At 38.8% G+C, this 23,005-nt stretch overlaps 2 protein-coding genes across 2 annotated transcripts; one reads left to right on the top strand and one right to left on the bottom strand.

Annotated features, from left to right (window-relative positions):
* Positions 1-1,188: 1,188 nt before the first annotated feature.
* slc39a1 (solute carrier family 39 member 1) lies at positions 1,189-6,656 on the bottom strand. Its single transcript, XM_034116933.1, has 4 exons — positions 6,329-6,656; positions 4,979-5,109; positions 4,089-4,415; positions 1,189-2,970 (listed from the first exon to the last, which is right to left on the bottom strand). Exons 1-4 carry the CDS (start codon positions 6,441-6,443, stop codon positions 2,617-2,619), a joined length of 927 nt encoding a protein of 308 aa, XP_033972824.1. The 5' UTR covers positions 6,444-6,656; the 3' UTR covers positions 1,189-2,616.
* On the top strand, positions 5,584-11,114 carry tmem208 (transmembrane protein 208). The gene is made up of 8 exons (XM_034116934.1): positions 5,584-5,655; positions 6,368-6,434; positions 6,969-7,208; positions 9,022-9,117; positions 9,510-9,569; positions 9,655-9,791; positions 10,220-10,304; positions 10,436-11,114. Exons 3-8 carry the CDS (start codon positions 7,203-7,205, stop codon positions 10,571-10,573), a joined length of 522 nt encoding a protein of 173 aa, XP_033972825.1. The 5' UTR covers positions 5,584-5,655; positions 6,368-6,434; positions 6,969-7,202; the 3' UTR covers positions 10,574-11,114.
* The last annotated feature ends 11,891 nt before the right edge of the window (positions 11,115-23,005 follow it).

Raw genomic sequence — 23,005 nt, forward strand, 5'->3', positions numbered from 1 at the left:
CCTTCCCCGGTGTACAGTTAGGTTCTTTGATGTGATGAATTCCTGCCAGTTATGTCATCCTTATACAAATGCAAGTAAGTTTCCTACACATTCACAAACACACAGCATTTGGATGTATGCCATATTCTGATGATCTGTAATTTGAAGGTTTCAGAGGGCCCAGGTCAGGCCACTAAATCTAGCAACTCACTTGATAAAGGAGTTCAAAACATCGTTTTTTCTAGAGCTGATGTATTGTTTTTATTCTGGAGACGATGATACGTTATCTTGCTACTTTCACCATTAATAAACATGTATCTTTGTATTGGGGCAAATAAAAATGTACCTCAGGCAAGTAACAAAAAAACATTGACTTTGAACCCTTATCATAAGTGTAAATTACTGGATGAGTTTTTCCATTTGTGGCTAAGTATTTAAAGGATAATGACAGAGACTTAAAATGAAAGGAATGTATCTCAGCAAACCATTTAACCTTCTTAGTGGAGAAAGCGCAGGTTTTTACTAATTACATTAACGATGTCTCCATGCGTCCCAGTGAGCCATGACAGTGTGGTTTGGGCGTCATTATCTTAATCATTTACACCTGGCTTTTCCTAATGTTACACATTCAAAATCTGGTCCAAAACGGTTCCCAGACTGCTTTTAAAGGTTAAAGAACAACCTTATTATCCTATTAGTATATCCAATCACAGAAGTATATTACCAAAACGTATTCTCTACTCATCTAATCCTGCATCTGTGGATTACTTTCCTTCTTATGGGAGGATCCACACTACCACCTAGTGGCTCCAGTATTTTGCTGCCACGTTAACCCACATGGCATGAAATCCCCCACAAACCCTCATCAGAAACTATCAGTGGAAATTCAAACTGCAATTCATCATTTTGCTGGGTGAGAGGTAAACGAAGAAAATCTGTGAAGTATGGCTTTAAACTGTATTGGACAGAGGGTGTTTGAACACAAGCAATATACATAATATATATAATATTCCTCTTTACTCTGATCAAGTTAGGACAACACACCATGTCTCTCTCTCCTGAGACTATCAATCATAAGAGAAAACATATTAAACTAGTTGAAAAAAGAAGTACAAACATTATCTTTACAGATTAGAAAGCATCAGGTGGTATTCTGACAAAAAGCCCATTAACAACATTGTAGTGGAAACAGTGTAATAATAGTTTACGTCTTGATCAGATGAGTTTTTAATGAAAATGAACATATTTGCAACATGCCACATTAGAATCGACATTTACACAATTTTGTATGAATTGCTGTACAAGTAGTTTTTTTGACAACCAGCCCACACCTTCCAACTTCCTGCTATTTGTTCTGCCATCTGCTATCACATGACAAACTAAAAGAGGAATTGCAACTAAACAGTGACATTTTAAAACTATGACTGCATAGATGGGACATACTGTTGTGTTGTGAGTGTAAGCAGGCTGAAAGCACACACACCAGTGTTGTAATTGTGTTTTTTGTACTGTTTTTCACTACTAATACTTTCCATGTTAAAGCAACCTTGCACATGTGTGGACCATGGATAATACCATTTTTTTACCCAATGTGCTGGACTTTGGTGTCCTGCTTGGTTTGATTTATTTTGACATATTCAGAAGTATGTGCGCAGTTAAAACACTGAAGTATCAGTTTGCAGAATGTATCTGCACTTCTCTCTGTCTTTGTATTCTTCCACAATCCAAATAGAGAACTAACTGTACTAAATATGATTTACTAAGAAGATGTATGTCTGCATTTACAAACAACAGGGAACAGCTTGTTTAAACTGTGGGTTGTTCAATAACAATTTGATTGTAGCCTTGCTCCTGTGTGCAGGTAATCACCTATTCTTTATTGGGAAAGTGCACCAGTACAAAAAGAAATCCAACATATATTTTTTTTGGCATAAAACTTAAGGCATCAGGAATTCAGTTTACAATTACATTAGCTTACTGGTCAAATGTATTAAATGTTATACGACAGTTCACTATGCTGGAAATCACACCTACAGTATGAAATGCACTTAAATGTCAGTATTTACCAAATAACTCTAGGTCACACCATTCATAACAAGTTACAAAGTATCCAGCTTGCGGTGAAGAACCGACCAAAAAGGCACCATTAGTGCTGTTTGGAAAGGATTAGCTTCCCATTAGTTAGTTTCAAAGAGAAACAGTAGTACAGATATACTAACATGATTACATTATTTCTAGTTTCATATACTTATAACATGGCCCCTTTGTTTCCAGTGGTTTCCTCAGTAGGGTCAAAGGTGAGAAGCTCTGGTCTTGTTTGCAGGTCCAAAGCATGGCCAGTGATAAATGAGAGGACTCAGTCATTCATCAAACATAGTGGTTTATCTTTACTTAAACCCTCAAAGGAATTTGTATATTTACACAATAGACTGTACTCCTCCTTTGTGAATTAAAAAGATAAAATAAATAAAACATCTGTTGTCACTGTCCCTTTGACATTAAAAACAGCAGAGTTGTGGAACCCGCACCAGTAAACATACTTCTTTTCTGACGAGGACAGTTTTATGTACAAAGTGTGTGTGAGCTGCAGTGTTTTCCTCAAAGTACCCAGGCCCCTCTGACAGCTGCAGACTGGGATCAGCCGATGAAGGTCAGAGCGGCCATGATGCTGAAGCCCAGCAGGATGAAGAGCACCTTCAGAAGCTGCTTCCCGGGGGAGTTGAGCTCATGGGGGAGGATCTCCAGGAAGGTGATGTAGATGAAGGTCCCCGCAGCGAGGCCCTCCAGGACCGCCTGGATCAGAGCGCCCGCCGCCAGCTTGGCCTCCATCACGCTGATGCCGATGGCGATGCCTATTGGTGACATCATGGCAAACACACTGATGTAAGCAGCGATCCACAGCGGACGCACTGCGCTCTGCACCAGCTTCACCGACAGGCTGAACACGATGATGGACTTGTGGACAAGGATCGCTATGCAGATCTCTAATACCTGGAGGAGAAGAGAAAGAAATGTTATGGTTATCTTTTGCCTCCAACAGCTTCTAAATAAACACAAACAATAGAAAATGTTGAGGATTTTGTGTAAAAAGGCTGGGATGAATTTTAGTGGTTGAATATGAACAGACAAAATACGATAATATACAACAATATTGTACATTTTTGATATATTATAATTGTGGATTGTTCCAAAAAAAACACTTTGAGTGATTTTACTGGTATCTGTTTTAGAATAAATAAATCAGTACAAAAAGTCAATTTTTCGTCAATTAACTGACAGGCTGAGGTTGATTACATTTCCATCCAATGGTGATGCAAGTGTTTATCCACAACACTGATACTTCATTAGCACTATGAGAAAAGCCATAATACGTAAATTACTGGATGAACTGACTCCCCTTTTATATAGCAGAATCAAGTCAACTAAATACGACGATAAGAAGACGTTCTTCCTGCATTTGATCAACAACATAGTAGACTTGAGCCTTTTTCAATCACAGTATTTATTAATGCACTTATTGCAAAGTGATTTATCTTATAAAATAAAGTGTTGATATAATATATTTTTGGATTCATAATATTTCAGACCAACTGCCTTTGGTTTTATTTGTCTAAATACTAAAAGGACATTGCCTGGAGAACAGGCACATAAAAACATGCATGAAGATACAAAGTCCTGAGGGTTGTTGTAAGTATGCTCAGACTGTGAGTCTGTCTTGTGACCTGAAGAAACAGATCTGACTATTATGACAGCGAGATTCACTTTCTGTCCTGAAGCTACAAACAAAAACCTGTTTATCTTCTGGCATTATGCTGGGAACTTGATCCCAACTTTATTTGAGCAGCATTTTTCGAAGATATGGCTTTATTACATGTCATGCAAAGAGCATAAAATGTGATGAAGCCTGAAGAATGAGAAAGGAAGCAAGGTTAACAGGGATGTCAGCTATGTTACGCCATCTATTTTATCAAAAATGTTTGAATCAAAATTATGAAGCTCAATTTTAAAATGTTTAATGAGGCACGAACATGTGCAATCTTCTCCAGTGACACAATGAGCAGAATGCACGACTCCTATGAAATCAGGTGTAGTACTTGTGGGTGTTTTACCTTTGAGTCTGTGCTCTGCAGGCCAATAGCAAGACCTTCAAAAACTGAGTGGAGGGAGAGGGAGAGGAAGAGCATGAAGGAGCGAAAGGGGGAGTGGGCCTGAAAGTCTACATGGACATGTTGGCCGCTCCCCTCCAGATCAGGATTTGTTCCATGGCCATGTCCATGTCCATGTCCATGTCCATGTCCGTTCTTGTTGTCCGCCATCAGGGGGGACCTCTCCTCCTGAGACTCTGCCGCCTCTCGACAGTTCAGGACAATCCTCTCCAGAATGAGAACCATGAAGAATCCAGCAGCCATGATGAACTCTGCCAGGGGGAAACTGGTCTGTTTGAGAGAGAGATGAATGAGTCTGCAGGCAGTCTGATAACGTCAAGAAATAGGAAACACAGATTGTAAACAGAACATTATTCCTATAAAGACCCTCAGTCATACAGGATAGGATATCTAAAAGTGCTGTCAAACGCAACTGAAACAGATGGTTATATTTGAAGAATACATATGTTCTTTACAATGTTTATGTTATCTCTATTCAGTTAATACAGCTAAAATATGTTTTATCCTTTAACTGAATAAAACAGCTAACAGAGATGTTGTTTTAGTACTTCTAAATAGACTACATGATGTTTATCAAGCAGGGAGAGATGACATCTCAGCATTGAGTGTATGAGGTAGTAAATTAAGTAATTAGTTGAATGACAGAATTCATAAACAATTTTGAAAATCAGTTAATCATTTGAGTATAATATCAACTAAAACACTATATATTCTCTCTGCTTCCAGAACCTCAATCTCTTTATCTGTTTAAGAGGTACATTTGTTCTCTGTGAAATTGAAATATGCATTTTATAAAGAATACATTGGTCCCATTATTTGATACGTGGACGTACCTCCACCTTCCGAACATCCAGCTCAGCGCTGATGTCCGACAGATAATCTGGAATGATGTCCAGCAGACATGCTGCCAGAAAAACCCCGCCAGCAAAACAGCTGATCAGACTCAGAACTGTGCTGTGCAATTCTGCAGGAAGGATAAAAGATAAAAAAGCATGACTTTTGTTTTAACATGAGCTTATAATTATACAATAACTACGGTGATAACAGTTAAAGCATTGTCTAAATCTAGCCTCAGTTTTGTGTGTGACTGCTGTTGTGCATTTTAGAAACTTTATTAGCAAATCATGATTCCATATGTGACTGAATGGGGCATTTAACATTTTCTCACTTGTTTGTGTCAATTGGTTTCAATGTTCAGTGAATATTATGTTACTGAACTGGTGTATAGCTGACGTATTGATGGTAATTCTTGGAGACTGATTAAATCCCTGCCTTTCCTTCCCAAGCTATTTGAACATCATGTGATCATGAAAGAACAGAAGTCCATATGACTCAGCAAACCACTGAAACGCATGCGGATATTATGGGGAGAAATGAAACTCTCACTTCCATTTAAGAAAGTCAAAGTTCATCCTTAGATCCTTGTTCTGCCTGTTATGAGCTATTAAATGTGAACATAAGCTGAGAAGGCTTTTGGCTTAGGCTCCAAGCCTGTCAGCTGACTGCAGGGGTGAGAGGAGGATTTATTAATGCTAGCAAATAACTTACACATTTAGGTTGAAGCACACTAAAATGACAAGATAATGGTGTAATGAGTAATACAATTCTCTCATGATCACAATGGATATGTTCTAGGGAAATAAAACATTATCGAAATAAATATTAGTTTCTGCTCCTTGTGGTAGTGGGTTGTGTTTGAATATCAGTGATTACAATCAAGATTAAACACTGTATCACTACTCTTTAATCACTACGTTAATGTGTTCTACAGTCACAGCTGATACAATCAATAGCAGTTCATTTGCTATACAATACTCCAGCTAAAACATGTGATTCATTGAGCTGGTAAACCACTATCTAACCTTCCGGACCCTAAACCACACTGCATTAAAATCACGGGCAATTTACACTTGGTTTCTTTATATGCAAATGATTTAACATCGTAGAACAGAGATGACAACTGTACTTTAATCAGCAACTTTCTGATTTAAATTCGGCATTGATGTTACAAAATCCAGTCAAGTAAATCATGTGATGTTTGCATTAACTCACGTTGATGAATTTAGCTTGTGTTTAAATTATTTGAAATGTGAAAGTGAAAGAAATAGACAATTTTATGAACACCAGTGCTAATGTTAATGAATCTTAGGTTATATTGTTATATGAAATGAAAGGTTACCGACCTGACCCGTTTGTGTCTCTGAACCATTTGATCCGAGCAGGGATTAATCCGAAGAGAAGCGTTAGGAGCAATAACCCGACCAGAGCGCCTATCTTCACTTGGAGCAGGTAATCCATTTTGTAGCATAAAACGGTCTATTCAAATGTTGACAACCTAACTATTCCATCATGTCTTTAGCTATGGGGAAACCTGGAGCTTGCTAACCGCTGTGAAGATAAGAGTTTCCCTGAGACAAGCAGACACTAATGTTGTCATTTGGGATCTGCGGTACGGTGGTCGTAAAGGGTCAAAAATAATCTATCGCGAAAACAAACAACCAGCAGCCGGCCCAAAGGTCTCTCTTTCACTAACATTACCGAGGAACATGTACTATTACTAGATACTTTCGTACAATTTTGAGACACTTGTTCTTTAATGGAGAATTTCCATTTCATGCAACTTTATGCTTTTAGTGCACAATATATTGTAGGCAGATATTGTACTACGTTTTTGTTTAGTAAATAGTTAGCAAACTTCTAGTAGCCTACTCATATTGACTTTATGATAATAAATGTATAATCATAAACTAAATAACTTTAATAAATAATAAAAACATTTAGTTCTTCCCTATAGTATGGTTGATATTTTGAAATGGCCAGCAGATGGTGCCCCGGTACCAAATTTCACGAGCGTACCAAACACTCGCTTGATGACGACGTTTTCGTGCGCCGGATATGTCGACCACCATCAGAAGAAGACATATGCTGATGTGTTATAAGAAATCACACCGCAGAGAATGTTGTGAGTTTCTCCTTTGATGCGGGATAATATAAGAAGGCAAAGAGTCACAGGTCGATGTCAAAGAAGACGCAGAGCAGGAAATCATCAGAGAGCGAATGGCGGTGAGAAACACAGAAACACTGACTGACTCACTCTGCATTTACACACAGTTGTTATGGCCATCACAATGAAAAGTAATTCTGTCATCGTCTACAAAACAAGTGGTCAAAATGCTTAACAATGTTGTCAATATAACAGTATCCTATTTTCTGATGTAAACTATGGCTATGGACAATGATTGAATGTGCACAGGGCTGCCATTGTTTTATCTGGTGTCGTGTATCAATTTCAACAGTACTAAGTAACCTATTACTGCATTTGGGAGATGATTTCAAGAGATTGGACAAAGATTTACATTTACCCCTTTATGGTTTAACTGGGATTTGTTTATAGACCTTGCTATTGCGATTCAGACAAGAAAAAGACTGTTTAACAGCACTGCATCACACAATCTGATGTATTTTAGAGAACTGGCGGATCATTGGTTAATGTAACCTTTCACACATTATTATAACCCTTCATTAGTGAACGTCAAGATTAACTGAAGGACACATTCACTAGACACAATAATATATACAATATGCTTAACAGATTACGACATTTTGCTTGTAGTATGCAATAAATGAATGACTTGAAGTTTGGGGTTAAGAATATTTAAAAGAGAAGCAGCACAATAAATATTAACCAACAATACATAAACAGTAAACAGTTATTAACAGCTGATGTTACTGTGCTAAGATATATCATTCAGATACAGTGAGACCACCAAAGACTGCAGAATAAGTTAACAAATAATAATATCTTTTAAGTCAGTTTTCTCCAGATACTGAAAATGTTGTTCTGTTGCATGACATTTAAGATGTGCCAAAAATGTTTTTTATGATCAAAAGTGTATTCACTTCCAAGACTATAGTCTAAACAATTTTCTAAATAAAGGCCAATTGAGAAAAAAATAATTAGAAGCTATTTTGATATCAACAATCTGTGGAAAGTCTTTACTGCCTTCCTTTTTCTTATAACATTGCAATTTAGATATTTGTAGATGTTTACAATGTTGGTCAAACAAAGGAAGACATTGGAAAACTCTGTCAAGTTGAGCTGACCATTTTTGACAGTTTCTTGACGTTAAAAAAATATTAAAAGATGATTGATTCATTGAGAAAATGATCTGCATTATAGGGAATGAAACATATCTGTAGTTACAGCCCTAACCAGATTTTAAGCTCACATGTCATAAACGCATAATGCGGACTACTCAGGTTTCGTTTAAACACACCGTAATTTAAGATCTGACTTTGTATTTAATTACAACTTAGCAAGGGTGAAATTATTTTCTTTGAGGAATGTAATCAAATCAAAAACGTTTTGTCATATAAAACATTTATTAACATCACGCCAACTTTTTCGAGTGTGCATAAAGGAGCACAACAATTACAAAGATTTTTAGGATTATATTTACTAAAAGGGATCCCTTTGTCTGAAAGTAAATAAGGGGAATGTAAAAACACCTTTGTTGTTTTTTTTCCTGATATTGTATTGCTACCAGAAGGAGCCAAGGTACATCTTTACCAATCATTAAGCTTGATTTCAAGGTTACAAACAAGCCTTGTTATTATTTAGGGTTGATCTCTGATTAGCTATGATCCTTAAATCACAAGATTCATTCACAAATCTAAATCAAAGTTTGCAGATTAAGTGTTATTTATCAGAATCTATAGGATAATTGTCAGATATCAAGTCGCATGTACTGCCTTAAGGAATCAGGAAGTCTGACAAACCACAAAAACAGCTTGCCTGAAAAGCTGTTTTGCATTTGTTTCAACTTAATATGAATGATTTGGTTAATCATGCTGAATCTGCTCTCTGTGTTTGCAGCCCAAAGGGAAAGTCGGCACAAAGGGGAAGAAGCAGATCTATGAAGAGAACGAGGCGACGCTCAAGTTCTACACCAGAGTCATCCTAGGAGCTAACGTAAGAACCTCAATGCAAATGTTTTGTCACTCTGCAACTCACAAACTAACAGTTATTTTCCTATCAAGTCATTCTCCAGAGTATTTTGTTCCCCATTAATTAAGCGTATATTCGGTCACAGCATTCGATTAGCTTGTTTTGTCTGACTAGCAGCCTAACATCTTAAGATATTCATATGCAATGAGGAAAAACAGCAAATCACACCACATTAAAGAAGTTGAAACAGATTGACATGATTGCTTTAAAGGTAACTGAAATTATGATTTATAAATATGAAATTACTATTGAATGAATTGTCAGACTGCTAATAGGTTATTCAACTAATAAGTGCAGCTTCATTAGACTGACATGTTATCCAGCCCTCTTACATATATACTACTCCTCTTTTACAGGCAATATATGCTGCAGTCAATCTTTTGGTTTTCTACAGTTCCTCTTCCTTTTCGACATGGGTGAGTTGAGTCATCTTGTAGTTTATTAACTATATTTACTCAATAATATATATATCCTCCCTAAACCATTGTGTTCCTCCTGCAGCTGATGCTTGGGTTCGCTCTATCAGTGTATATGGGGAGTTACCGCTCCATGACCTCCATGGCCAAGGCTGCGTTTGCTGAGGATGGAGCTCTCCTGGACGGAGGAATAGACTTAAACATGGAGCAGGGGATGGCCGAGTGAGTAATAAGAGAAACTCCTAATTTAGTCTACATAGGCGATGAAAAGAACATCAACATTACTTCTCAGCCTCCTCGCTGCGTAAAGGATTTCATTTATTTCTTTGTTTCCAGGTGACAATGCTGTATTTAGAATTAGAATAATAAACATGCTACAATTTATCATCAGTCAGCGCTAAGGCAGAGAGGACAGGGATCTTTACCTCTATATCACAGAGATTATGTGATGTTCAGTAGAGTTTGTGCATTTATAAAAAAATAAGTTCTGGTGTAAAGTTTGTAAATAAAACAGTAAAATGTTTTAATTGTTGTTTTGTTTTCTGTGTCCCTTTACCCTTGAAACTAAACTTGGTGACTCAAATCTTCTTGTGCAGAAACATGTCAGTGAGAGTTAATTATGTGTGTGTGTGTGTGTGTTCTTGTTTTAGACACCTGAAGGACGTCATCCTGCTCACAGCCATAGTGCAGGTGCTCAGCATGCTCTCCTCTTATTTCTGGTATCTCTGGATGCTGGTAAGAATACTTCTCTTAGCACTTCCCCCCTGATATATCCTATGACATAGCTGTTGATTTCTTTATCCTTTTTTTCCCCTTGGATTTCCTATTTTCTCACTATTTGATCTTGTCTTCTGCGCATGTCTCAGGCCCCGTTCCGAGCCCTCCACCTGCTCTGGACCAACTTCTTGGGCCCCTGGTTTATGGCAGACGGCCCGTCGGCACCGGAGGAAGTGAACGAGAAGAAGCAGAGAAGACAAGAGCGCAGACAGATGAAGAGATTCTGAGGCTGCAGGGCAGACAGAGCAGTATTTTTATACACAGAATCTAATATACAGATAACGAGGAACTCATAAGTTATTCAGGAAGACATTTCGTTATTAAGTTAAACTCAATCTGAATCCAATACTGTGGAATCTTGTTTTCCATGTTTGTTTGTTTTTTCTGATTTATCATGAAATCTAATTTTCTCCCTCAACTATTGAATGAGATGTTCTGCATTTAGATAATGTCACGGTCTAAATGTCATTAATCCTCATGCAGAGATTTAAGAGTGTTGACCAATGCACAATCCCTTCTCACTGCCTCCTGCAGACTCCCATCAAACAGAGACAGAAACAGGTTATCCATTTCTGTCTTGGAATGTCTTTTATTTTAATTATATGTTTAATTTTATAATCTTCCTTCAGTGGACCTTCCTTACTGACCTGATTCTGTATGTGAGCTATTAAGTCTTATCAAATGAACACAATGGATAGAAGTCAAGTTTTAATAGAAAAAAAACGTTTTGCAATAAAAATCTCCCTCCAGTCGGTGGAGTCGATCATCTTTTGTGTTTATATTTGCGTTCAGTGTGGTTTGTTCACAGGATGCCTTCAGTCATCAGTCTTTTTTTTTCTTCCTATTAGGCTAAAGGTAGCTTTAAGTGGCCTAATAAAAACACTTACACCATAAGAAGCAGTTAAATGGCTTTGTCGCCTAGGGTTCTCTAAGTAATTGTATGGTGTTAAAATGTAGTTTGCAGAGATATGTGGAAATGAATTCTCGTAAATCAAAAAAAGGAATTTTGAGAATAAGTTGAACTCAATTGTAGCATGAAGACTACATGGTCTTCAACTTGGAGCATACTAAACTTTTGGCAAAATTGTATTTTCTTTAGTCTTGTCAATTTTGTTATGTATCCTAATAGCAATGTCATTTATCATATTAGAAACCTCTATTGGGGCCTTTTTTTGGTATGGCAGCAATATGTAATATAAGTTAAAGGATAATAATATCAAATGTCATCTTGTAGCCATATTTGTGCCACTGCAAATAATTATTACATATACATTTCATGTGTTTATTATCTTTTAAGATTAAACAGTTTCTTGTTGATTATGTGAGTAAATTGGTGGAAAATGGTGATCGTCAAAATCCCAAAATATTTGCCTGATAATAGGAAAGTTGTTCCAAATGGTGTCTATTATTATTATTATTTTATGTTGATAGACTTACCTAATATTTGTTTTTAGCACCAATAGAGTTTAAATTACTTGACTGACCATAATCCAATGTGTTTTGAAAGGATGTCATCAAACCACAGAGTCATGTTATTCTTCAATTTGCATCAGCAAGCGCACAACACATCAAACCTGTATTTTTTCAAATGCTCTTAAAACTGAATAAATGCCGACCACCTTTTGTGTTTCCATCCAGTGAGTTGAGCCTTGATGGAGAAATGTTGTTTGATAACAAGTCTACTAGTGACGTTCTATCCAGTGTTAACAACGTGTATTTAGTGATAATGTTCATGCTCTGACTCCAAACACAGTGAGTGTGCTCACAAAGCCCAGATCTGCTCCCAATATATTACAGATTTCTCATTATTGGTGCATTGATGCACTCAACAAGCTACAACCTGCAGGGTTCAGGTCTGAAGAGGAATGATGGTGTGAATCCTGTCAAAAAGCAAGGCATTAACATGTGCCTTAATTTAAGAAACGAATTCCAACCTCTTTTACCAAACCCTTCCTAAGATATTTTTCAAAATGACTGCTTTTACTTTGCCTGTGTCCTTCCCTCCTTCAATCCTGCCCTGTGGTCCTACACTGTCTCTATTATAGGGTTATAAACAAAGTAACCAAAATTAAAGCAGCACGGCATCCAGTTGTCAGGGCCAATCCCAGATGTGGGCTTTGAGAGGGACCATGTTGCAGTGTAATTTAGCACTGGGGCCACTCACTCCCTGTAACCCCACCCCCTCAAAACTCACATATGCACTTTGTATTCTCTGTCTGTTTTGTTTTCTGTCGGAAGATGGACAGAAATGGGGATTGTACATGTTTATTTCCACCTATTTGCAAGGTATTACACCATTGAAACCCCGGAAAATGTACCTTGTTTGCAAACTATCTCCTTTTCCCTTTACGTAATATTGCAGCATTGTCTCTGCTCTTACTGTTAAATGCAACACAGTACAGGCTGTAATCTCCCAAAATAACTTGCTGCATGTGAGAGTCCATGTCTTGGCTGCTGTTTTAAGATGGAGGGAGAAAAAAAGAGTGGGAGAGAGAGGTTCTTGTTTACCATGGCCGTAAAAAAAAGGGTTCATCCTTACAAGATGAAATAAGGGAGTTGAAGCTGCATACCGTTTTCCAGGCTTTGTGTGTGAGAAAAAAACATAAATTCAAACCCATTACAACAGTGAGAGAAACAAGAAGCATTTGACCTGAGATAGTAAGCATGGTAGGTATCAGTTAAAGTAGAGCCTTTAGTCTCTCCAGCAGTCACATTTTAGATCCTTTTACACTCACAGAGCCAGACAAAACAGGACATTTGGGGGCATTTGGGCAACAGTCGAGCCTTTGACCCTTGAACTTTAGCGCTCCCTGTGGCTTTGAAGTGAAGAGAGAGAATCACAAGCAATTACATGCGATGCAGAGTGTTCCCTTGAACATTTAGCCTCCACTGTGTAAACAGAATCAGAGGAGTGTGTTTGGCCGAGCGCTGGGTGTAGTCTGCTTCAAGTTTATAATCTGCTCAGTTTCCACCTTGTTTTGACTCAAACTAAACTGACCCAAACACTTCTCATATTCTGAGTGGCCTGTATTAGTACAAGACGCATTTTCATTTATCATCTACGTGCTTAACATTGCTAATAACAAATACGATTTCCGGCATCATCCTTTAGCAGAAATCATGACCAATATTTCAAATGGTTTTTTTTCACACTTTCACAAGCAGAATAACATAATTATATTCAAGGGAATGCAAACGTCTCTACTGACAATATCTTCAACACTTGGCAACATCGAAGCAAGGTTGAATAATAGCTCTACAGGTAAGACGAAAAATATGTATGTATGATTTTGGGGTGGACTGATCCTTTGAAGATGACACTGGCTAGGCATTGTTGAAAGCTCCTGCGATGGATAAAGCTTTTTGAGGATCCAAAGCGAGCTCAGTCCAATCCGATGAACTGCCTCATGACTCGTGTGTCTTGAGTCAGTATCGGTTTGGGCTGAAATCTACAAGTCTGAGAGTGAAATGTAATAGTTGTGTTTGAGTGAGAATGAAGTGACCTCAGCAACCCGCTCCTCACGGCCGGATGTCAAGATAGAGTTGAATTGTGGGAAGAGTCTTGGCAAGACGTTTATTTGGTGCTTAACTGCTTTAATATTCTTTAAACCAATGTATTGAATGGGTTGGACGTTTTTTTTGTTACCAACACATTTTGCATAATCTGACCTTTAATTTAAAGCAGTGAAATGTAATACAATAATATTATAACGACATATCAATTTGTTTTAATAAATGTGTTTAAAAAGTACGAAAGAGGACTACATTTCTAGAATAAGGGCAATTCAATTGCTTTAAACTACTTTTCTAGAAAGAGTCAGAGCAGTACAAGCTACACTTTAAAGGAAAAACTATTAAAAAAAACTGGAAGCTTAATTATATAGATATAAATGATGAAACTGCAAATGTGCTTTTGTTGTAGGTCATAGCTCTTCTCCAAAGTTTCATGTCTTTTTGTCTGCAGTCAAAACAATCAATTGTAAAAAAAATGGGTTTATGAGACCGCTTAAAAAACAAAGGCAGTGCCAGCAGACCTGATATTAAGAGCTCTGTCATCAGTACAGAAAATATAACATCTTCATTTCAACCTGGATTCTGAAAATCATAAGCATCGGAAACATCCTGCAGATCTCAAGGTTGTTTGAGTCATTAATCTCAGTCCAGCCTTGTTAGGACGTTTATATCAAGTTACTCAGCATTATCTGCCTAATCTTATTGAGAAGGTTATGAACCCGAAGGCATACAAGTTGTGTTTTGTCCATTTAAATTAGCTGGCTCCAAACAAACTTGCTGCTGCCATCTCACGATGAAATACTGCACTGTCAGAAACTGTGTGGATTAGATTCACGTTATTCTTGATTTAGAGAAAAAATCATCTGCATCAAGTGCTTCATTTGTGGATACATGTGTTTAAGGGTGATTCAAGGACATATGAACAAATCATAAGACGACAGAAATGTCAAGTTAATGATGAATGTTCTGCAAGCTAAACGGATCATAATTTATCTTGACATTTTTTCTTTGAGTTTAACTTGCACAAACTGTCAACATGCTCTCCAAACTAAGTCTTGTTACTCTTCATAATGATTATTCTAGCAAGTGGTTGCCTTATGTCCTGCTTTTTCTGAGCTGTAACTTGTTTTAATGTTTGCATCTCCTGTCTCAGTGAAAAGTGTTACCTCAACCCTAAAGCATAATTAAATCGTCATCAGCCCTCACGGTTGAAGAGCACCACGCTTAAAATGGAGTATCCATTGGTGAACAAATGTTGCAAGTAATTAAATAAAAAAAATATTGTATGAATATGACCAATGTAACATCCCACCTGTTTCTTCTGCCGTTGTTTCTTCTTGCAGGAGCCTGGGTGGGGGTGGCAAAAGGCACAAAAAGAGCTACACACCTGTTGCACACATCCATACAGGTCTTACACCACTGACTGCTTCCATTTCTCTGCAACCAATTTGCTTTTTCCCATTAGTTAATTAATAAGTTGAGGTTTTTTAAGTTCTCTAAGTTTGGACTCCCTCCTTCTTAGAAGCCAGAGCCAAGTTTGTAACACTAAATACAGACAAAATATGTAATTTAACCACAACATTATAATGAAATCAAATTGAGTTTATTTAAAAAAGGACAGAAACATAACTGGCTCTGTTTCCCTTGTTTTACCAAAGCTGTGGGTTGAAGGTTGCAATGCATTACGAAACAAAATGATCATTTGGAAAAAAGGACATTTCAAAACAAACAAGACTGGGCTGAAAAGCCACTAACTCTGTTTCTGTGACAAGAAGCTTATGTCATTGTTATATAAGAGATATTTTGTTTTTAGTTATATATATCATTTCTTATTCCTTTTACACACTTTAGAAACGTATTCGAACCCAGCAATCTTTTAAAAAAGCATGGAAGACCCTTGTTATATAACATTTAATGTTATTATCAGCAAGTGCTGCAAGTTTGTTAAGTATCTCAATCTGTGATGGCAAAAAACCTCTATTCCCCTCCTCATACGGTACTTTGATCACTAACAACCATGACGTAAATATATTTTGAGCCATTAAAAGCAGTACAGAGCAGTGGCAACCTACAGCTGCCTTGAGTTAAGATGCCAGCCATGAACCACACCTTCCCAATTCTAATCGTCTGTGGGCGTTTTGTCGCTTGTCATTTCACCTTTTTTTTTACCAATTTTCTTTTTGTCATTCCACTGTCATTTCAAATTACATTAATCTTTTAAAAATTAGCAAACAACAAAGCATTGATTTCCATGCATCTTATATTAATCATAGCATCCGGCTATGTGACGCATCCACTAAACAGCAAATCTCAAATCTTCTTGCTGGGTGCTTGACCTCATTGAGTATCATTGACTGATCTTTAGTTGTGATAACAAACTAAAACCGGCCACATCAATTCTCCCTCCATTCATTACTTTGTGTGGTTGTTTGTGCTTTCATTTTAAAAAAAGAAATAAAAGGTTCCCCATGAGTGACCACAGCCATTAGTTGCAGCGGTGGCGCCACTGTCCGCATGACTCGGGCTGAACCAGGATCAGTGAGGGACAGGCTCCATCACACTGGGTTCCCTTCCTCTTCCTTTGTTTTCATCCCATTTCCTTCCTCGTTTTCTTAGATACTGTTCCCCCCAATGGAAGTCTAAACAAAATACAATACTGTGAAAGTAAACAAACGTACAAATATAATGTCCTACAACCTTGGCCCTTACTGAAATCAGACCCAGTTTTATGAGGATCCCAGGACAAGGATTTGGTGTGTGCTTTCCCCGAGGAGCATGAATGTGGTTTGTGACTCTGCTGCAGCAAAAGACACAAGTATAATTGGATTTTGCACATGTTTACAAAACTAATGTAAGCATCCTGATTCAGAGCGACATGAGACGGAATAATAACTGATAGTTTCTTTGCCTGTTTGCTTGAGAGAAACAGAAAACAGGAATAGTTAGCAGTAAACATCTGTGTCAGCACGACACAGGGCATACTTAGCTGCATAGCCATTTTTGTGTTTACTTAAATTGCAGACCAAAAGATTAACATCAGATCCTAATTCCTGAGCTCGTACGCAGTCCCAAACTCCACTGCCAAAATAGCTGTTTGTCAAACTGAGTGTAGTATTTAATGAAATTCTGTGCCCTGAAAGCAAGTGTGTTTTCTAGCAACAGTGTGTCCAATGGTTGATAAGGAAGGTTATTGTCAAGTCTAAAATGTCATTTTAGTTTAAAAGCGAATCAAATCGAGGGGAATTTATGCAGAACAATCTGGCTCTGTTTAGACATGGGGAAATATGATGCATCTAATGATAATGATTAATGGGCATATGGCATGTAATTACAATGCTTGTCTTTCTTTGGGTATATTTATTTAACAAAAGCCTCAGAAAAATGTTCAACATGTGCCTCTGCAATGGTGAACATAAACATCTAAATAATGTAAAGTAATGTCTTTGGACATAAAGCTGGTGACACAGCATCCATCAACCTGCACAGTTGTTAACTTGGCTAATGTTTGCATTAACATTAATGAGCTCTTTTTTACACAGCTCTTGTTTCTAGCGTTGTGTTACTGCCATCACCCTTTTCCACAATTTCAAACCAATCCATCCCCGCCCACCTCATGCTATTAGACCTATAATGGAAGTCTAGATTAATGGTTAATTTCCAGGAAACCCCTGTGTTCTGTCATAAAGTGTTTTCCATTAATTAGTGGCTCTGTTTCTCAGAACGGAGGGGGAGAAGAGAAGAGTGATTAATGAGCTAACTTGAGCAGCCAGCGGCTCGCCTAGCTCCAGTGGTGAGCGTGAGAAGAGTCGGACCCGCAGAGAGAGGGAAACAAAATAAATATGTGGCCCTTGAAAAAAAAAAGTGTATGGAAATTCATGGAAAGGGTAGTGGAGTGAAGTTTCAAAGGGATGGTGGAGCATTAGAGCTGAACTGTGAGAGAGGGCAGAGAGGCTTGAGTACGCCCTCTCTGGTGCCAGGAGTCCAGCAGACAGGGATGGGTGTGTGCTGCTCAACTCAGAATTGTTAACAAGCAGTTCAGGCGGCTCCTTGACTTCTTTCACTCACTGAAGGTGTAAGGTTATTCTGCTAGGCTGGGATAACATACTGCAGCTCTAAGAAACATACAGGCTGAATCGGTTTTTTAAATAAGTATATATGCTTGTTTGTTTTTAATGCAATGTTATGCTATCATGCTCCCCCCACTTAAATTAGAATGTAGCTTCATTAAATAATTGTCTATTTTAGGTTTTCTTTCCTTTTAGATGAAAAGATCAATACCACTTTCTTGTTTTTATGATAAATATAATGCTAGGCTACAACCAGAAGTTCATTAGCTTAGCATAAAGACTGGAAACAAGCTAGCTTTGTTCTTTCTGATTGCTCATTCATTAATTGTATTAATGTAATTAATACGAGGCAAGATATCCCCTTATTATTTCTTTATGCAAAGCTAAGCTAACTGGCTGCTTGCTGCAACATATTATTTAAAAGACTGTTTCAACGTATTGAAAAAAATTGCAGAGAGTAAAATGCTAACAAAACATAAACACTAAAAACTGTCCAACAGTAGGCCTTTATCTTGTTTGTTTAATCTGTATCAAAACTATAAGCAAAATGAATAAGAGAGCTTTACAGCTGCTGGAATATTTCTGTATTATTTCATCTAAAACCAACCTAAATGTTCCTGTTTCAAGTCTTGAGCTAACCGGCTGCTAGCTGTCACCTAATATGCCACAGACACACGTAAGAGTGGTAATTATTTTCTCATCTAATTCTCTGCAAGAAAGCAAGTATTTCCCTAAAGGTTAACCCTTCTCTTGCGTTAGGTCGTACTCCCCTTCCCATACTATTTTCGGTCAAAATTGACCGGTGTGTTTTGCACAGTGATATCTCTGGATCCCCTTATCCAATTTTGATGGTTGACATCTCATTTGAACAGTCAAAGCAAGTATAATCAAGGGGTGACAGACGGAATGACACCAGGGGTGAATTTCATGTTATAATTGTGCAGTAAGTTCAAAGATAGTGCTTACTGTACATTACTGTATATCATAAAAATGCTTGCCATGTAGGCTGTGTTTACTTAGTGTTTTAGCTGAGATTCTTCCCGTTCCAATGATGTATGGGATGAATTGATTTGATACAAGCAAGCCAGTGTTTCATTGTGTACTTTCAACTACAGTATATGGTCCGGACCCACCGGTGGGCCCATCAGGTTCAGCATTCACTGCATTCACTGTGATGAATATAAAATAAGACACTGATACTGTTTTCCTCAATGAACATTTAGAGAAAAATTAATATTCAGGGCTCCCCTCCCTCAGGGGCCTCTCCCTCAGGGGCCTCTCCCTCAGGGGCCTCTTCCTGGTCTGTTGACTGTTGGTCCTCTATCTCTGGTTCAATCTCCTCTTCATCTGGTTCAAAACATTTGTCCACAGCCTCTCTGACAGAAAATCGCCTAATCGGTCGCCTACTCATTGTGTCAATGAGACAAATGTGAGCAAGGCACAAATATAACTGCATGAGAGACAGTAATGGAGGGGCATTTACTGCGAGAAAGTGAGAGGTTTTTCTTTCTCGAGGGGCACAGAGCTCGCACCTGTGAGAAGGTATGATACATTGTATCATACAGCGGGAGAAAGTGAGAGGTTCCCGAGTAAATTATTTTGTCTGGAAGGTGTGGGGGGACATAAGCACAAGAAGTGTGTGTGTGTGTGTGTGTGTGTGTGTGTGTGTGTGTGTGTGTGTGTGTGTGTGTGTGTGTGTGTGTGTGTGTGTGTGTGTGTGTGTGTGCGTGCGTGCGTGCGTGCATGCGTGCGTGCGAGCGAGCGTGCGTGTGTGTGGCGCAGTGGAGGTTCAAACCCCACTGCAGTCAGCATGTCGTTGTGTCCCTGGGCAAGACACTTCACCCCAAATTGCTCCTGTGGAGATTGTCCACAGTATTGAGTATGTAAGTCGCTTTGGATAAAAGCGTCTAACAAGTAACATGTAATGTAATGTAATGTGTGTGTGTGTGTGTGTGTGTGTGTGTGTGTGTGTGTGTGTGTGTGTGTGTGTGTGTGTGTGTGTGTGTGTGTGTGTGTGTGTGTGTGTGTGTGTGTGTGTGTGTGTGTGTGTGTGTGTGTGGTGTGTGAATGTGATCTCCTCCAGGTCCCAGTTCTCGATGTTGAAGAGCAGGACCGCTCGGCCATACTTGTCCCTGCTTGGCAGAACCACGGGGTATCCCGCCTCGATGGTGCTGCGGACCGCCTCCGGGGTCAGGTTCTCAAACAGCTCGGGATAGTCCTTCCTGAAGCGCACGTAACCTATAGAGGACCCACAAAACACACAACCAAGTGATCAGCATTATTGAATGTGGCACAACCCCTTTGTGTACCGTATGAGTGTTCAGTGCAGGTTGTTGATGTGACAAAAACAATGACAGCACTGTGCATCTACAGAGCGTCTCTTAGCCTTTTCATACCGAGGCACCAATTAACTCTGTGTGTGTGTGTGTGTGTGTGTGTGCGTGTGTGTGGTGTGTGTGTGTGTGTGTGTGTGTGTGTGTGTGTGTGTGTGTGTGTGTGTGTGTGTGTGTGTGTGTGTGTGTGTGTGTGTGTATGGAGATGTTTTCCATCTGCAGGATGAACATAATATACTCATACCCATTCATTTTCTATGGCGGTCAATTCTGACCGAAAACATCATGGGTGTTTCACTGTTGAATAAATCACTCAAAATTCAATTCAAGTGGTGATCATCAAGTGTATATGTTCAGATGCCTAGTGTGGAGGATGACATAAGGTCTTGAGGCAATTGGATGAAAAACACAATATTTATGATAAAAAACAAAGTCACTCGGTCACTTTTGACCCGAAATGCAAGAGAAGGGACTATTCCTTTACCTCAGGATCCGCTCCAAACAGATACATAGTTTGGCAGTCTAATATTACTAACGCTTGGCAGTGTTTCTGTGCGGAGATTCCTACGGACGTCAGATTAAGAGGGCAGTCTGGCGTGAGTCCAGAGGTCTGGCTAGACATTATCTCCAGCACCGCTGCATGTTTCCATAAGGGGGCCTCCTACTCTATCCAGTGCTGGCCTGTAAGTGGCTGGGAGTGGGCAGCAGGAGTGTTTGTGCGTGCATGAATGTTTATATACGCATGTGAGTGTGTGTGTTTGTGTGATTGCAGAGTAAACTGCCGCCTTTGTGGGGCAACACACTGTCCCTGGTCTAGAGAAGAGCCATTAGGGGAGCGATGAAGCTGATGACATGTTGTTCCTGTGACAGGCGGCCGGACCCCAGACTCCTCTCTGCTGCTGCCGGAGCACTGGGAGCCCGCCGGTCTGCCACTGGACAAACACACAGACGCAGGGACTCAGTTTATTTTGGGAGGGGGTTTGGTGCCGGACACCCTGTCTACTCTCCCACCAACTCTCATACACCACCACCCCCCTCACTCACAAACACACACACACACCGCATCAGCATCACACAAACATGCAACAAGGAAATGTTTAACAAGGGGTCAGTAACAATTGCTGAACTGATACAGATTATGTTAAAAGGGTTTCTTTATCCAAAATAAAATAAATCATTCAGATAGTTGCAGTATTTGTTGTAAAGGTTTTCAATTAACTGTGAGAAAAATAACCCTTTTCTCAAAATCTAATCATTCTTCTATTTTTCTTAAACTATTAAATCTTATTTAATCTTAAACTAATGGTCTATTTCTGTTTAGGGAATCAATGCACACAGAAGAGCAATAATGAGTGAGTGTAATTCAATAAGGGTGTGGCTGCACAGTCTATTGCTTTTTTGTCCAATAACCAGAATCCCTCCTGTCAGACGGACAGTTTGTCCTTTTTGAGTTTTCATGATGCCTTTTGATTTAAGATTCCGGTCGTTTAACCCTTCTCTTGCGTTCGGTCATACTAAATTGGCCGGTGTGTTTTGCACAGTGATATCTCTGGAACCCCTTATCCAATTGTGATGGTTGACATCTCATTTGAACAGTCAAAGAAAGTAGAATCAAGGGGTGGCAGACAGAATGACATCAGGGGTGCATTTCATGTTCATGCAGTAAGTTCAAAGATAGTGCTTACTGTACATTACTGTATATTATAAAAATGCTTGCCATGTAGGCTGTGTTTACTTAGTGTTTTAGCTGACATTCTTCCTGTTCCAATGATGTATGGGATGTATTGATTTGATACAAGCAAGCCAGTGTTTCATTGTGTACTTTCAACTACAGTATATGGTCCGTACCCACCGGTGGGCCCATCAGGTTCAGGGCTCCTCTCCCTCAGGGGCCTCTCCCTCAGGGGCCACTTCCTGGTCTGTTGACTGTTGGTCCTCTATCTCTGGTTCAATCTCCTCTTCATCTGGTTCAAAACATTTGTCCAGAGCCTCACTGACAGAAAATCGCCTAATCGGTTGCCTACTCATTGTGTCAATGAGACAAATGTGTGCAAAGCACAAATATAACTGCATGAGAGACAGTAAGGGAGGGTGTGTGTGTGTGTGTGTGTGTGTGTGTGTGTGTGTGTGTGTGTGTGTGTGTGTGTGTGTGTGTGTGTGTGTGTGTGCGTGGTGTGTGTGCGTGTGTGTGTGTGTGTGTGTGTGTGTGTGTGTGTGTGTGTGTGTGTGTGTGTACAGCATACCACTCAAAATTCAATGCAAGTGGTGATCATCAATTGTATATGTTCAGAGGCAGTGTGGAGGATAACATAAGGTCTTGAGGCAATTGGATGGAAAACACAATATTTATGATTACAAACGAAGTCACTCGGTCAGAGTTGACCCGAAACGCAAGAGAAGGGTTTAGAGAGATTTATTATCATTGTCTCTAACGTAAATAGAGACAATGCACAATTATTATTTATTTATTTATTATTGTGATGCTATGAACTATTTATAGTGTAAATTGGAATGATCCACATCTGTGCTCCCGGGTGTATCTGTGTGTTTTCTTCCTGTATGTTCCTGCCTGTGTACATGACATAAGCTGCTGCTCATAACCAATTGCCCCTTGCGGGATTAATAAAGTTGTTGATTGATTGATTTCCAATGCGAGATGTAAAATATTATTGTTACAGAACCAAAATACACAGTAACGAAAAAATAATTTAAAAGAAGCGAATATGTATTGAAATATAAAATTAAA

The sequence above is a fragment of the Trematomus bernacchii genome, unplaced genomic scaffold (assembly GCF_902827165.1).
Source record: "Trematomus bernacchii unplaced genomic scaffold, fTreBer1.1, whole genome shotgun sequence".
Lineage (NCBI taxonomy): Eukaryota > Metazoa > Chordata > Actinopteri > Perciformes > Nototheniidae > Trematomus > Trematomus bernacchii.

Coding starts and splice junctions, on each gene's coding strand:
- slc39a1 (XM_034116933.1), bottom strand. CDS start 6,443: ATGGATTACCTGCTCCAAGTGAAGATAGGCGCTCTGGTCGGGTTATTG. Junction 5,110..6,328: donor CAGAGACACAAACGGGTCAG/GTCGGTAACCTT, acceptor TCCTTCCTGCAG/AATTGCACAGCACAGTTCTG. Junction 4,416..4,978: donor TGGATGTTCGGAAGGTGGAG/GTACGTCCACGT, acceptor TCTCTCAAACAG/ACCAGTTTCCCCCTGGCAGA.
- tmem208 (XM_034116934.1), top strand. Junction 9,570..9,654: donor CCTCTTCCTTTTCGACATGG/GTGAGTTGAGTC, acceptor TTCCTCCTGCAG/CTGATGCTTGGGTTCGCTCT. Junction 10,305..10,435: donor TCTGGTATCTCTGGATGCTG/GTAAGAATACTT, acceptor CGCATGTCTCAG/GCCCCGTTCCGAGCCCTCCA.